General features: G+C 51.6%; 2 protein-coding genes across 2 annotated transcripts; one reads left to right on the forward strand and one right to left on the reverse strand.

The window, feature by feature from the left end:
- Positions 1 to 1,228: 1,228 nt before the first annotated feature.
- On the forward strand, positions 1,229 to 3,214 carry BDP81DRAFT_442736 (putative farnesyl-diphosphate farnesyltransferase). The gene is made up of 4 exons (XM_060591690.1): positions 1,229 to 1,624; positions 1,706 to 2,752; positions 2,824 to 3,064; positions 3,133 to 3,214. The coding sequence occupies exons 1-3, from the start codon at positions 1,558 to 1,560 to the stop codon at positions 2,958 to 2,960; spliced, it is 1,251 nt and encodes a 416-aa protein (XP_060437886.1). The 5' UTR covers positions 1,229 to 1,557; the 3' UTR covers positions 2,961 to 3,064; positions 3,133 to 3,214.
- Positions 3,215 to 5,853: 2,639 nt separating this feature from the next.
- BDP81DRAFT_466477 (uncharacterized protein) lies at positions 5,854 to 6,806 on the reverse strand (the record flags this gene model as incomplete). The annotated part of the gene is made up of 3 exons (XM_060594397.1): positions 5,854 to 6,342; positions 6,452 to 6,491; positions 6,577 to 6,806. The coding sequence occupies 3 exons, from the start codon at positions 6,804 to 6,806 to the stop codon at positions 5,854 to 5,856; spliced, it is 759 nt and encodes a 252-aa protein (XP_060437887.1).
- Between the last annotated feature and the right edge of the window lie 4,705 nt (positions 6,807 to 11,511).

Raw genomic sequence — 11,511 nt, forward strand, 5'->3', positions numbered from 1 at the left:
AATAGCTGAACGTCGAAAATGGAAGATTTGTATTGCTATCTCAGTACTTCGTATGCATCCCATTGGCATCGATAACTGCCTGGCAACGCGCTGGCATGCTGCAAATAAGCTCTTCGAGGTACTCTTCCGGCAGGGCATCCCACGCCTCTTTAACCCATCGTCGCAGTTGGGGATAACTAGGCTTCTCGACCAGGCCGTGGGCATCCTCGATGTGGTCCTTCATTCAGTTCCAGCAGGACTCAATAGGGTTGAGGTCGGGCGATAGGATGGCCAGTCAACCTGGTCCTCCCTCTTACTTCGGGCAGAGTGACCTGGGGCGCCGTCTTGCATAAGAATGAGGTTCTCGCCGTATATCTGGCGGCATTGTTCAAGCCAGTTGTTGATGGCGGGCACGATGTGTTGTTGGTAGCTGGCAGCGTCAATATAGCCCCAATCCTTCTCCCAGAAGGCCCCAGGGCCCTTGCGGCACCCGTGGAAGCATCCCCAGAACATCCAGCCGCCCTTCTTGATATGCCGCTCGACAATACAGGTGGGATCCCATTCTTCCCCAGGCCTGCGGGTAACGTACTGCTTCCGGTGGTGGCCGCCAGTAATCCAGGTCTCGTCTGACCAAAGGATCCGACGCCACTGGTCGACGGTCCAGTTGACGTCCTCGAGAGCCCAGGCGAGGCGTTTTTGTCTGTTAGCTTCGGTAATAGGGGGCTTGCGGCGGGCGATATATCGTCGGAAGCCTAGGCGGCGTAGGGCTGCGCGTATAGCGTATACGCCCAATCGGGGTTAGTCTAGGGGTGCGGTCTGGAGAGGGTCCAGCCCCACAGATACCCATACAGGGGCTAAGACTTTGGCCTGATACCGCAGTACACTAGTGAAGTGTCTGAGGGGTCCATACAGGGCTACTCAACACTCCCTGCCCCAGCCCCTTCCGGCCCCTCTCACCGGCTTCCGAACCACCGTCCCATCCGTCCCATCGAAAACCACGCTATGTAGCTGGGTAAAAATGAAATGGCGCACGCCGCGCGAAAAGCGGACCGGATTGCCGTCAACTATCCTTCCAACCTTCCGGAGTACCTCCCTCCATGTCCAGTCCGCTCCATTCTCTGTGGCTGTGAAGGCAAGTGTGTTCGTTCCTCTTGCTCGATTCTTGTCATTGTCCCTTTTTTTTTTTTTTTTTTTTTTTTTTTTTTTTCGCCGTGGCGGCAAGAGCGCAGCCGCCCTTGCGGCCGACCTCCCGAAGGGTATATGGCGTGGAGAGCCGTCGCCCTATAACTATTGCTAGATACACATTGTCCCTTTACCTGCGACTACAGGCTCGTCGTTTCTTCTTGCCACCCTTATCTGTAACAATACCAAGCCAATCGATTCCATTCCATCTCCTCAGTTCGACACACCATCGCTGCTCCCGGAATTGGTGCGTGTTATCCAGTCTACCTTGGGTCGGCTATTTTGCGCTCGTCAGTACTCTCGAGCACATACAACCTTCTGCATTATCCTTACAATTCCCGGGCCTAAACACTGGTGTATTACCTGGTCAAATCTTGCTTCCACTTGTCATACACCATGGGCCTCGCATCTGATGCTCTCTATTTTGCGCTCCATCCGAACCAGCTGCTACTGATTCTCCAATGGTGGGTCCGAGAACTATGATGCTATCGGCATCACATTATCAGCCAGCAAAGATTGCTGACCATCGTCCTCGTCTCTGGCAGGAGACTACGACACGGTCCGGTTCATCAGAGGATCGTGGAGCGTGAGTCTGTAACAGCTAAAGCCTGTTTCGAGTTTCTGCATAAGACCAGTCGCAGCTTTAGCCGCGTGGTCAAGGAGCTGCATCCTGAGCTCCTTATGCCCGTTTGTGTCTTCTACCTGATACTACGTGGCCTCGATACCATCGAGGATGATACTTCGATCCCCCTCAAGGAAAAGGAGCCACTCCTCCGAGAGTTCAAAGATCGCCTGGAGCAAGATGGTTGGACCTTTATCGGCAATCGACCGGAGGAGAAGGACCGCCAGCTGTTGGTGCAGTTTGACATCGTCATCGCCGAGTTCAGGAACATGAAGCCTGTCTACCAGGCCATTATCAAGGACATCACGAACCAAATGGGAAATGGCATGGCTGACTTTGCGCGAAAGGCAGATTCTGGCGACGCCGGCGTGAATACCGTCGCGGAGTTTGACCTGTATTGCTGGTATGTGGCTGGCGTGGTCGGTGAGGGTCTCACCCACCTCTTTGTCGAGGCCGGGTTGGGCGAGGCAAACTTGATCAAACATTCTCAGCTTTACAAGTCGATGGGCCTCGCGCTTCAGAAAAACAACATCATTCGCGATGTTCGTGAGGATCACGACGACGGTCGTCGCTTCTGGCCCAGGGAGATCTGGTCCAAGCATGTCGATAACTTTGAGGACCTGTTCAAACCCGAAAACCTCGAGTGTGCGCTGAACTGCAGCTCCGAGATGGTTTTGAATGCTCTGGGGCATGCGGAGGATTGCTTGTCGTATCTTGTCAACCTACGCGAGCAGAGCGTATTCAATTTCTGCGCCATTCCCCAATCCATGGCCATGGCCACTCTGGAGTTATGCTTCCGCAACCCGGACATCTTCGCGAAGAACGTCAAAATCACCAAGGGGGACGCTTTTCAGCTGATGGTCGAGTCCAGTCAGGATCTCAGGAAGGTTGGTGAGGTATTTTGTCGTTATGTCCACCGGATTCAACAAAAGAACGACCCCGCGGACCCCAATTTCTTGAAAATCACCGCTGTATGCCAACAGGTGGGTATTAGTCACATAGACTTTCTGGCATGTTCTTGAGCAAGGGGCTGACGCTACTTAGATTCAGGAGTTTGCTGAAACTCTGGCACTCCATTCTGGCGAATGTTCCCGGACCGAGACTGACGACACGCGGCTGGTCCAGCGACTGGTCTTCCTCAATGGACAGGTTCGGTCTGCGGCAGGACAAGCACTGACCCTGATGGTTGTCGTCGCCGCTTTGGTGTCGATAGCAGCCTGGCTCGTTGGGTCCCGTTCCGATGTTGCCTAAACCTCAAACTGATGTTTCTGGATACGGTGCCTGAATTGCAAGGTCAACATGGCACGGTCGCGATCATCACTAAGAGTAAACTGCGATGTAGACTATACTTGCTAGAAGCTTTTAAGAAAGGTGTCGGATTGGAAGTCCAATTCGGCCGCGAGTAGGGGCAGAGCATGGGCCACCTCGAGGGGGTATCTGACGGAAACTATATGTACCCACAACTACCTAAATGCAGTAGAGGGATCTCTCTTTTGTATATGGCGCAACGGTACAATTCCGAATTCTGTCAGTATCCCATTGACTGCTGCAAGACGCCAAAAAACGGGTGGTCCACAAAAGCGCCCATTTTTACCCCGCACTTCAATCGGTACAAGGCGAAACATCATTTACCCCTATGTTTTTTTACCTACTATCACTACCAAAACCATCATTTCAACCAATGTTACGATGTCTTCTAGTGATTCTGATGCTTCCGATGCCTCTGTAACTACCGATACCTCTATACGGAGCTGTATATTTGTTAAGCTCCTTCCCGAAGACCTTGAAGTCGGCTGTACTGCCGACTGCACCCCGGAGAAGTGCGATAATAGCACAGTCCGGCTCCATGAGCCTCCGGCTGAGCCTGGCTTGCCCGGCTCCTTTATACCCTTTGATATACCGGCCCGGGACCGGCAAATACGGGACTTACCGGAAACGCCGATTAACCTTTTCCTCCGATACGTTCCCCGGAGCCTTGTTGAGCAGTGGGTCCGGTGGACAAATGCAGCGCCGATATCTAAGGAGGGCCCTCAGCCTAGACACTCAAGAGTGTATAAGTGGAAAAAGACCTCTATAGAAGAGGTATACCTCTTCTTAGGAATCCGTATTTATATAGGGATCCATAAGGAGTATGAACTATCAAGATACTGGGCAACTCAGCAAGAGAAAGAGGACCCTATTCATCTATTTACCCGGTTTATATCCCGTGACCGTTACCAAAGACTATCCCGGCAGCTGCGGATATTCGATACTTCTGAGTTCCCTAGTCAGTCTAGCCATGGCCGGTGCCGACGCCGGCCCCAGGATAATTCAATACCGGATACGTATCGGAAGGTTAACGGGTGGTCGGCCCATATCCAGGATACCGGGGACTCCTTCTATACGGCCGGCTCTGACCTTACCGTTGACGAGGCTATGGTCCGATTCACAGGCCGGTCCCTTGAGACAACAACAATCCCGACTAAGCCGATCCCGACCGGCTTCAAGATATGGATTCTTGCCCAATCAGGCTACTGTCTCCGGTGGCTCTGGCATATCCACGGAAAGGGCCCGTACGGGCTAGTCCCACAGGCCCGGCCAGCGCCGGATGACGAGGCGGCAAAGCAGGCCCTTTTAACGCCGACGCAACGGGTTGTAACGACCCTAGTTGCCCTACTTCCGGCTGCAATCTACCACGTCTTTTTAGATAACCTCTTTTCTTCTGTCCGGCTCTTCCGGGCTCTCCGGAAGCAGCAAGTCGGAGCTTCTGGCACCTGCCGGAAAGATAGCGGCATAGATAAGATCCATATTGCCGAGAAAGCAACTGAAGGACAGGATATCCCTTGGGGCAAGATACATTATATCCCTACTTTAGATGGGGAGGTATAGTGTTATAGACTACCTTCTAAGGATATCTCTATACTAATCAGTTCTTCTAGGTTAACCAGTTCACCTGGAAAGAAAATGCTATTGTACTCTTCTTGACAACAGTCTTCCGGGAAGGCCAGGATATTATTCGGAGCCGGCGCCGGCCAACCGGAGATACTGCTGCAAAGCGGGCTACCCGGAAAGTCTTCGGCGCCGACGTCCGGAAGAACCTGCCAGTGCCGGCACCAATAGACGAGTATAACCATAAGATGAACGGCGTTGATGTTAGTGACCAGATGAGATCCTATTATCAATGGGGCCACCCTATCCGGCGAGGGGGCTGGCAGGCAATTGCTTGGGACTTCCTGCTAGACCTCGGCCTGGGCAAGCTAAAGATAAAAGGAATACCTCTATTCCTTGGCAACACCATACAAAGGGATCGAGAAAGGTTAATTCGCGGTGCTCTTATTGCAGCAGTAAAGGCGCATTATCTCGCCGAACTGCCTCATCCGAGATATCTGGAAATAGCCTTGCGCAGCCACGGCCTAGATACACAAGAAAGGGCTGCTTAGACTGCAATGTACCGCTTTGTATCAACAGAGATTGCTGGTACCTCTGGCATAACCAAGATAACTAGAGAATAGAAGTACCGGAAATCCTAGCTTATCATTGGATAGAGTATATGAAACCACAAGCCCTTATTAGCCGTACCCCGCATGGCGTCTTGCAGCAGTCAATGGGATACTTAGACCTCGACTACCCACCCAACCTCCGGTTGGAATCTCCCTTCTACTCCTTACGCAGAATCAGTCAATACAGAGATATTGATACTTCGTCACCCACAGGACCCTACGGTTCGAACCAACATCCCTGTGATAGGGATACCAACAAAAGGCAACTACCAAAAAGGCTCAATTGAAGAGGGCCTTAGCTTTCATTGTTGTGCACCTTTATTCTCCTTTACAAGTTCGGACACGGGCTTATCAGAAACTCAATCCTCGTATGAGACAGCTGCACCTACGCAGAAGAGCTACCCGCAACAACTCAGGGTCACGACAGGATCTTATCCACCACCTCAAGGTAGAATAAACCATGGTGAGGTTCAATCCTCTATTGAAATTCTGTAGTCCGTCGAGTAGGCTTGTTATCAACTCCAGCCTGGGATAGTCCATCCAATATTAGGCCATACAGATCGGAATGAGGTACACAATACGATTGACTGTTTAGTTTTGTCCACCCTGACATAGATCATACATAATAAGGTTGATTTCTTCGTCTGGTTGTTTGACGCGATGGAGCGGCGCATGCAGACGATTGTTTGAGAGTTGCTGGAAACTGTCGCCGACGTTGACGATGGGCATGTTTTCCAGAACCTCAACCACTTTCCACTCTCCGGTTAGGGGCTCGAGTACTTCGAGAAACGGCTCGTCATAGAATGTAATGGTTAGTAGATCCTCATCTAAATGAGAATCCATGAGTGATGTCCCAGCCGGTGTAGTTGCCAAACCCAGACACATGTTGCTCAGTCCAGGACCTTCGGCATTGTTAAAAGACGACGTTAAGACAGGAGGATCAAGGGACTCGCACAGTAGTGTCGACAGGTCTCTGAGAACGGTGTCCACAGACGAGGCCACGTTCTCGATTTTGGCTTCGACAGTCCGTAAATCCGCCGGCAAATCAAGTGTGCCCCGGATTTGCTCGCTGCGGGACAACTGTGAGACGGACAGGTTAATTTCGTTCACCCTGACAGACGGGCGTAGGAGCCGGAGTTCCCGGATAAGTTGATTCTGATGAGAAATGTCAAGTTGCCAACTAACTAACCTTCAGCCTTTGGACGCAAGTCTCGTCTGAACAATCGTACCTGCGGGGAATTGGTTAGTCTTTGCCCCCTTGGATCGGGTATTGATTGAAGAGGATGGACCCAAAACACACGAGGACGTACTCACCCATGGTTCTCCAGGTTGCTCGCGTACCCCAACTTCATTTTCGACTCTTGTGCAAAGAACCTGCGCTGGGCGTGGACAATGGGCTGCAGGTCTGCCAAGACCTTCTCCGTACTCGGACCTCGCAGATCCAAAAAGAAAACGCCAGCACTGCGAGATGCTCGGCCGAGCTTCTCTATCTCGCCATTGTCCCCGGCCTTTAGACGCTCGTAGTTGAGGACTTGTAGCCGCATGACGTTGGTCGTGCTCGTCTCGTCACCCCACCATCACGGCGAAGCGAGAGTGAGGTGGCAATGATGTTGCAAGGATGACAGCCTCTGAACGCCGCGCGGACTAAGCTTGTCCATACAGGGAGCAAAAACGTTGCGGACGTGGCCGCTCAGCGAATATATTGTCCAGCACGCTGACTAATAACTCTCGGGCACGACTTCTGGGGGTATGTCCGTGAGGACCGAGGCATTGAACCAGTCAGAGCCCAACAGTGCTTTGCAAATTGCGCCACATGTATGTAGTCACGCCGCCCTGCTACAAATGCAGGCAGCGCCGGTGGGCGGTTGCGGCAACGACCGACGGTGTGCGGGAACACCGTTTCCATGCTACCCTAACGGTGAACAACACGCTGGGAATAGGTGAGTCGACGGAGGGGTTTCTATACCAGGCGGGATGGCGTGGTCTTGAACGACTGGTCAACTATTACTCGTCTGCTCGACCAATGGTCGGACTGTGGTCAAGTACTTCGGTACTGCGGCCGCATGCTCGACGAAAGTTCTTTGCAGCAGGACCCATTAGCAGTATGGCAGCGACGCCGGCCAAGTCGGCGTAGGCGACGACGATGATAAGCCTGGGCCACTACACTTAAGCGGACAAATGATATACGTGTATTGAAGTGACGCAATATCAGTTGGAACGGAACTGATTTCTTCATAGGAAGGTGTTGCTATGGAGTCAGCTGTGGCACAGGCGCTGTCCGGGGTTCCACCTCTGTCAAATTATCCTTACAATCTTCAAACCCGGTATGGTCAGCACTTGATTGATGAATTTCATTGGGTGAGTGAGCTTGGGGGAGTGGGTGAGGTTTATGACAACACTTGCTTCATTTCGAGTCGCTCCGCTCCGTGTACTTTAAATATGGAGTTACACTCAGCTGGCAGGTGCTGGGGGGCCGCAACAAGAAGCCAGGGAAGTTTTAGAAACACACCTTTCATTTCGAGAATGGGTCCGCACCCCTGGTACGTCAAGTGAGCTAGCGGGGGGGGGGGGGGGAGGGGGGGGGTAGCATGATAACCGGAACCCTAGGCTTAGTGACTCCCGAACTCCACTCTTACTGTGGTGTATGCTTAAAGACGTAAACTTTTGTAGTGGAACCTCTGCTTCTTTGACAACCCATCAAGATGTTAAATGCAACGTCGTGTTGGAGCTACAAGTGCAAAAGGCCGGGGTGGGGAAACTACTTTTCTAATAACTAAGGTAATTGATGATTTCTCCATTCCTTATCTCCCGCACCCCACCCTAGATGGAACTTTTGAACCCCTGGGGCTTGTTGGACATTCGAGCCTCTGCATCTAGAGACATTTGGCCCTGTAGCTCCCTTGCCCCTTGTTATGGTCCCAGTTATGGGCTGGGCCCAGCTCATTCAACCGTAGGGGTGCCATAGTATTGAGTAGGTGCTCAGGAAGCTCAGCTAAGTAGCTGCGTAGGCGCCGCGTAGGCGCCACGTGGGCGGCGAGCAGCAGTAGAAAACCTTGCGCTTAGGAACACTTGGCCTTTCCCACTAGGCCATCGTCAACATCCAATTACTCAACACCGACTGCATGTTATGAGCCGAAACCCAAAGGGTCCTCAGGGATGTGGCGCCCCGCGGCGCCGTGCCCCTGACTTCTGTTGGTCATGCCTGGGGCATCCCTCTTTGTACACGGAGAGGCCAGACTGGGTGATAGGGCCCGTATGGATCCACGCTGTGGGTTGGTGATTGACCAGCCCAAGGAAGCCCGGGAGAGGCCGCGGAAGAGATCGAGTGGTATCTATGGTCAATCCGGAGCTATAGAAAAAAAAAAAAAAAAAAGAGAACAGACCGATGTACTGCAGGGTACCGGCCGAGAACAGGTCAGCCACAGTAGTGATGGTCTCGAATTATTGAGAGACTAAGGTCAGATATAACTGCTACTGAGAAAAGTGATAACGTCCGACATCCACTTGTGGGCACCACTCACATTTGGGCACCGCAAAAATGGCATTGCATTTTTCGATGCATCAACTTCGCCTTATTATTCCGCCACTTCTCATGCAACTACAATACAACTTCCATCGTCACCAGGGTCTTCAGGCTCGCTGGAATGATCGGCTAGATTCATCTAAGCTATTGTCAATTCCCCCCGCCTCGAGCTAAGCTTGTCGTATGGCCTCAAAATTGGCAAACTTTGAATTGGGGCTCATCTTTACCTTCCTCCTCTTCTTCACCCTGTTGGCCTCTGCTTCTGCTTCCAATGCCTTGATCCTTCGCTGAGCTACTGCCAGTTGGTAGGCCTACTCGTTAAAGCCCTTCTGGACCTTGCGAAACAATAGACGTTGAGTACTGATATTATTGTCTAGCTAGCTGAATAAGCTGAGTCGATCCTGAAGGTCATCCCTCCTCCTGGGAGTTGACCATGGCACTGCTGATGACTCTGTTGCCCATTTCTCGCTAGCACTACCCCCAGCAAGCTGATTCGTCTGCTTGGCTGGGGTTGCTGTATTCTCAAGCAGCAAGGGGCTCATGAGGGGTCTAGCTATATTGACTGGCCATAGACCAGTCCACTACCAACCACTGACGATGTTTTTACTCGTCAGGCCAGCCTGACGAGCAAGGTGATAGCAGAGGAGGAATTTCCTCTTACCAGTAACGGTACTACAGTCACATTGGCTATGATACCCGAGTCAATTCTTGTATGCTGTCTTGAGTTGCCCAAAGTGTTGGTATACACGTCAGCAGGGCAACCGTACGGTTGGAACGAAGTGTCAATAATGGTCTATTATTGCTGCGTCTTGAGGTGGAAGGAGGAGGTTGTGGGCAGAGCCCACGGCCTCTCAGAAGTGGTATGTAAGGGGTCGTTTGTAAGTGCCCATACCGCCTTCCAGATCCACCTTTTCTGCCGACTGCTCAGAGATCCAACACAAAGACCGACCGATCGAGAGGTTGAAGCACGTGGGAAGTATGTGGTGGTAGGAATAGCAAGTGTATGTGACTATTAAAGCAAAGATGCATAAACGCTGTTGTCGCGTGGGTACCATGACCGTCCAGGATGAATAACCTCCTCTTCTGGGTTCCTCTGGGCAGTCGATGGGATGAACACCTTCTCTAGCCACTCAACAGCCGTAGAGTCTGACGTCCACCCATTTTCTGTTGCTGGGAACTTTCACGACTCATATGTAGTTAACTTGAGAGGAAACCACTGTTGTTGGACACTCTTCACCTTACAGATCACGAGTGGAGGTAGTGCCCTGCCTGTTGTAGAGATACACTCGATGAGAGATGTATAAGCACGTGACCCAGGCTGTTTCTTTGGAACAGAGCGAGTCTCCGCTGGTCCCAGAACTAGTCCATTGGATCCTATGCCCTGTCTCATCCACATTGTATTGGTTGACTGCTTTGATCGCCTTGATCTCAGGTATGGCGAGGTATCTGAACCAGTGAACCATGGCCTGGTCGTATTAGCTGAGGCTCCATTGGCACGCTGGGAATCGATCGCTCTGCTTCTCTGGACCTTGATTGATGGATTGATCCTTGAAAATGATTGAACCCGGCTCTTCCCAAGAGGTTGGGAGCCTCGGATTCGATGCTGAAGAGTTGACCGTGGGACAATCCATCCTCGTGATGCTGTTTTGATAGTGTCGGAATGGAATATCGCTAGCGCGGTTCGGCCGGTCGTGCCGATTCGGATCCGGGATAGCTACGGCCGAAAGGGAGGATCTCAACCCTGATATCAACCCCACCTCGGCCACCAGCCCCTAGATAGCTTTTCCCCCTCTTCACGCAGAATAAGGATAATAACAACAACAGTATTATCCCCTCCGTCACCCATGTTACCGTATACGGTATATCGAATCCCCTGTGATTCCAACAGATAGGTTGACCGTTCGCGATGACCTCAAGAGCCTGGTTAATGTCGTCTTCGGTTTATTGAATCATGTAAGACCAAAGAAGCTCTATAAGAAGTTTCGTAGCGAGTGAGGTAATATTGGTTAAGAGATGTAAAGTTGACGGTGAGGGGTAGTCATGGTGGTGAGGCATTTTTGGGGTGCCCAAATGTGGGTGTCGGACGTTAATACCTACGTACCTAACTTTGACGGGTGCTTGGCTCCAGTCCTTGCCGTCTGCAGGTATCTATGCGAGGAGGTTAAAAGAAACCCCCTTTCCCCTGGTCAGCTGTATTTCCCTTCGATGGCGTGGCAAAAGGGTCACGGGGCGGTGCCTGGCCCCCTAGTTCACCGGCCGCCGAGTCGATCTTGATAATTCCAGCCAGCAGCATAAACTTAGGACAACTTCAAGGGCAGTCAGAAGGAAAAGCACCTTTCTTAGTACAGAATCCGTGGATGTACCCAGCGACATAAGCTTTCTTCCCGTGCTTCCGGAACTGCGTCGTCTTATTGCAGTAGTGCTCAAAATTCTTCTTCAAATGCGTCCTACACTTAGGGGGCATAGCGTAAATGCAACTAGTTGGCGTACCAGCCGGTCTTCGAGGCGATCACTACATACAGTGGCCGCGTTAGTGACATGTTGAATAATATGATCAATATTAAGCTGGAAGCACACCAGGTTGCATCTGGGACAAAATCTGCATGTAATGAACTCATAGAAGAGTTCCGCAAAGAAATTGGTCCCATCCAGCATGTTTTCCACGACCACTGCCAAGTTCTTCCCCGAAGAGATCCAACTTTACTTCAAGCATTTGATAGCTGTTA

Source organism: Colletotrichum phormii (genome assembly GCF_030913505.1).
Source record: "Colletotrichum phormii strain CBS 102054 chromosome Unknown BDP81scaffold_42, whole genome shotgun sequence".
Lineage (NCBI taxonomy): Eukaryota > Fungi > Ascomycota > Sordariomycetes > Glomerellales > Glomerellaceae > Colletotrichum > Colletotrichum phormii.

Excerpts from the sequence above, each read along its gene's own strand:
- BDP81DRAFT_442736 (XM_060591690.1), top strand. The coding sequence starts at position 1,558 with ATGGGCCTCGCATCTGATGCTCTCTATTTTGCGCTCCATCCGAACCAG. Across the intron at positions 1,625-1,705 it reads GCTGCTACTGATTCTCCAAT|GGAGACTACGACACGGTCCG; the intron begins GGTGGGTCCGAG and ends TCGTCTCTGGCA. Across the intron at positions 2,753-2,823 it reads CAATTTCTTGAAAATCACCG|TTAGATTCAGGAGTTTGCTG; the intron begins CTGTATGCCAAC and ends GGCTGACGCTAC.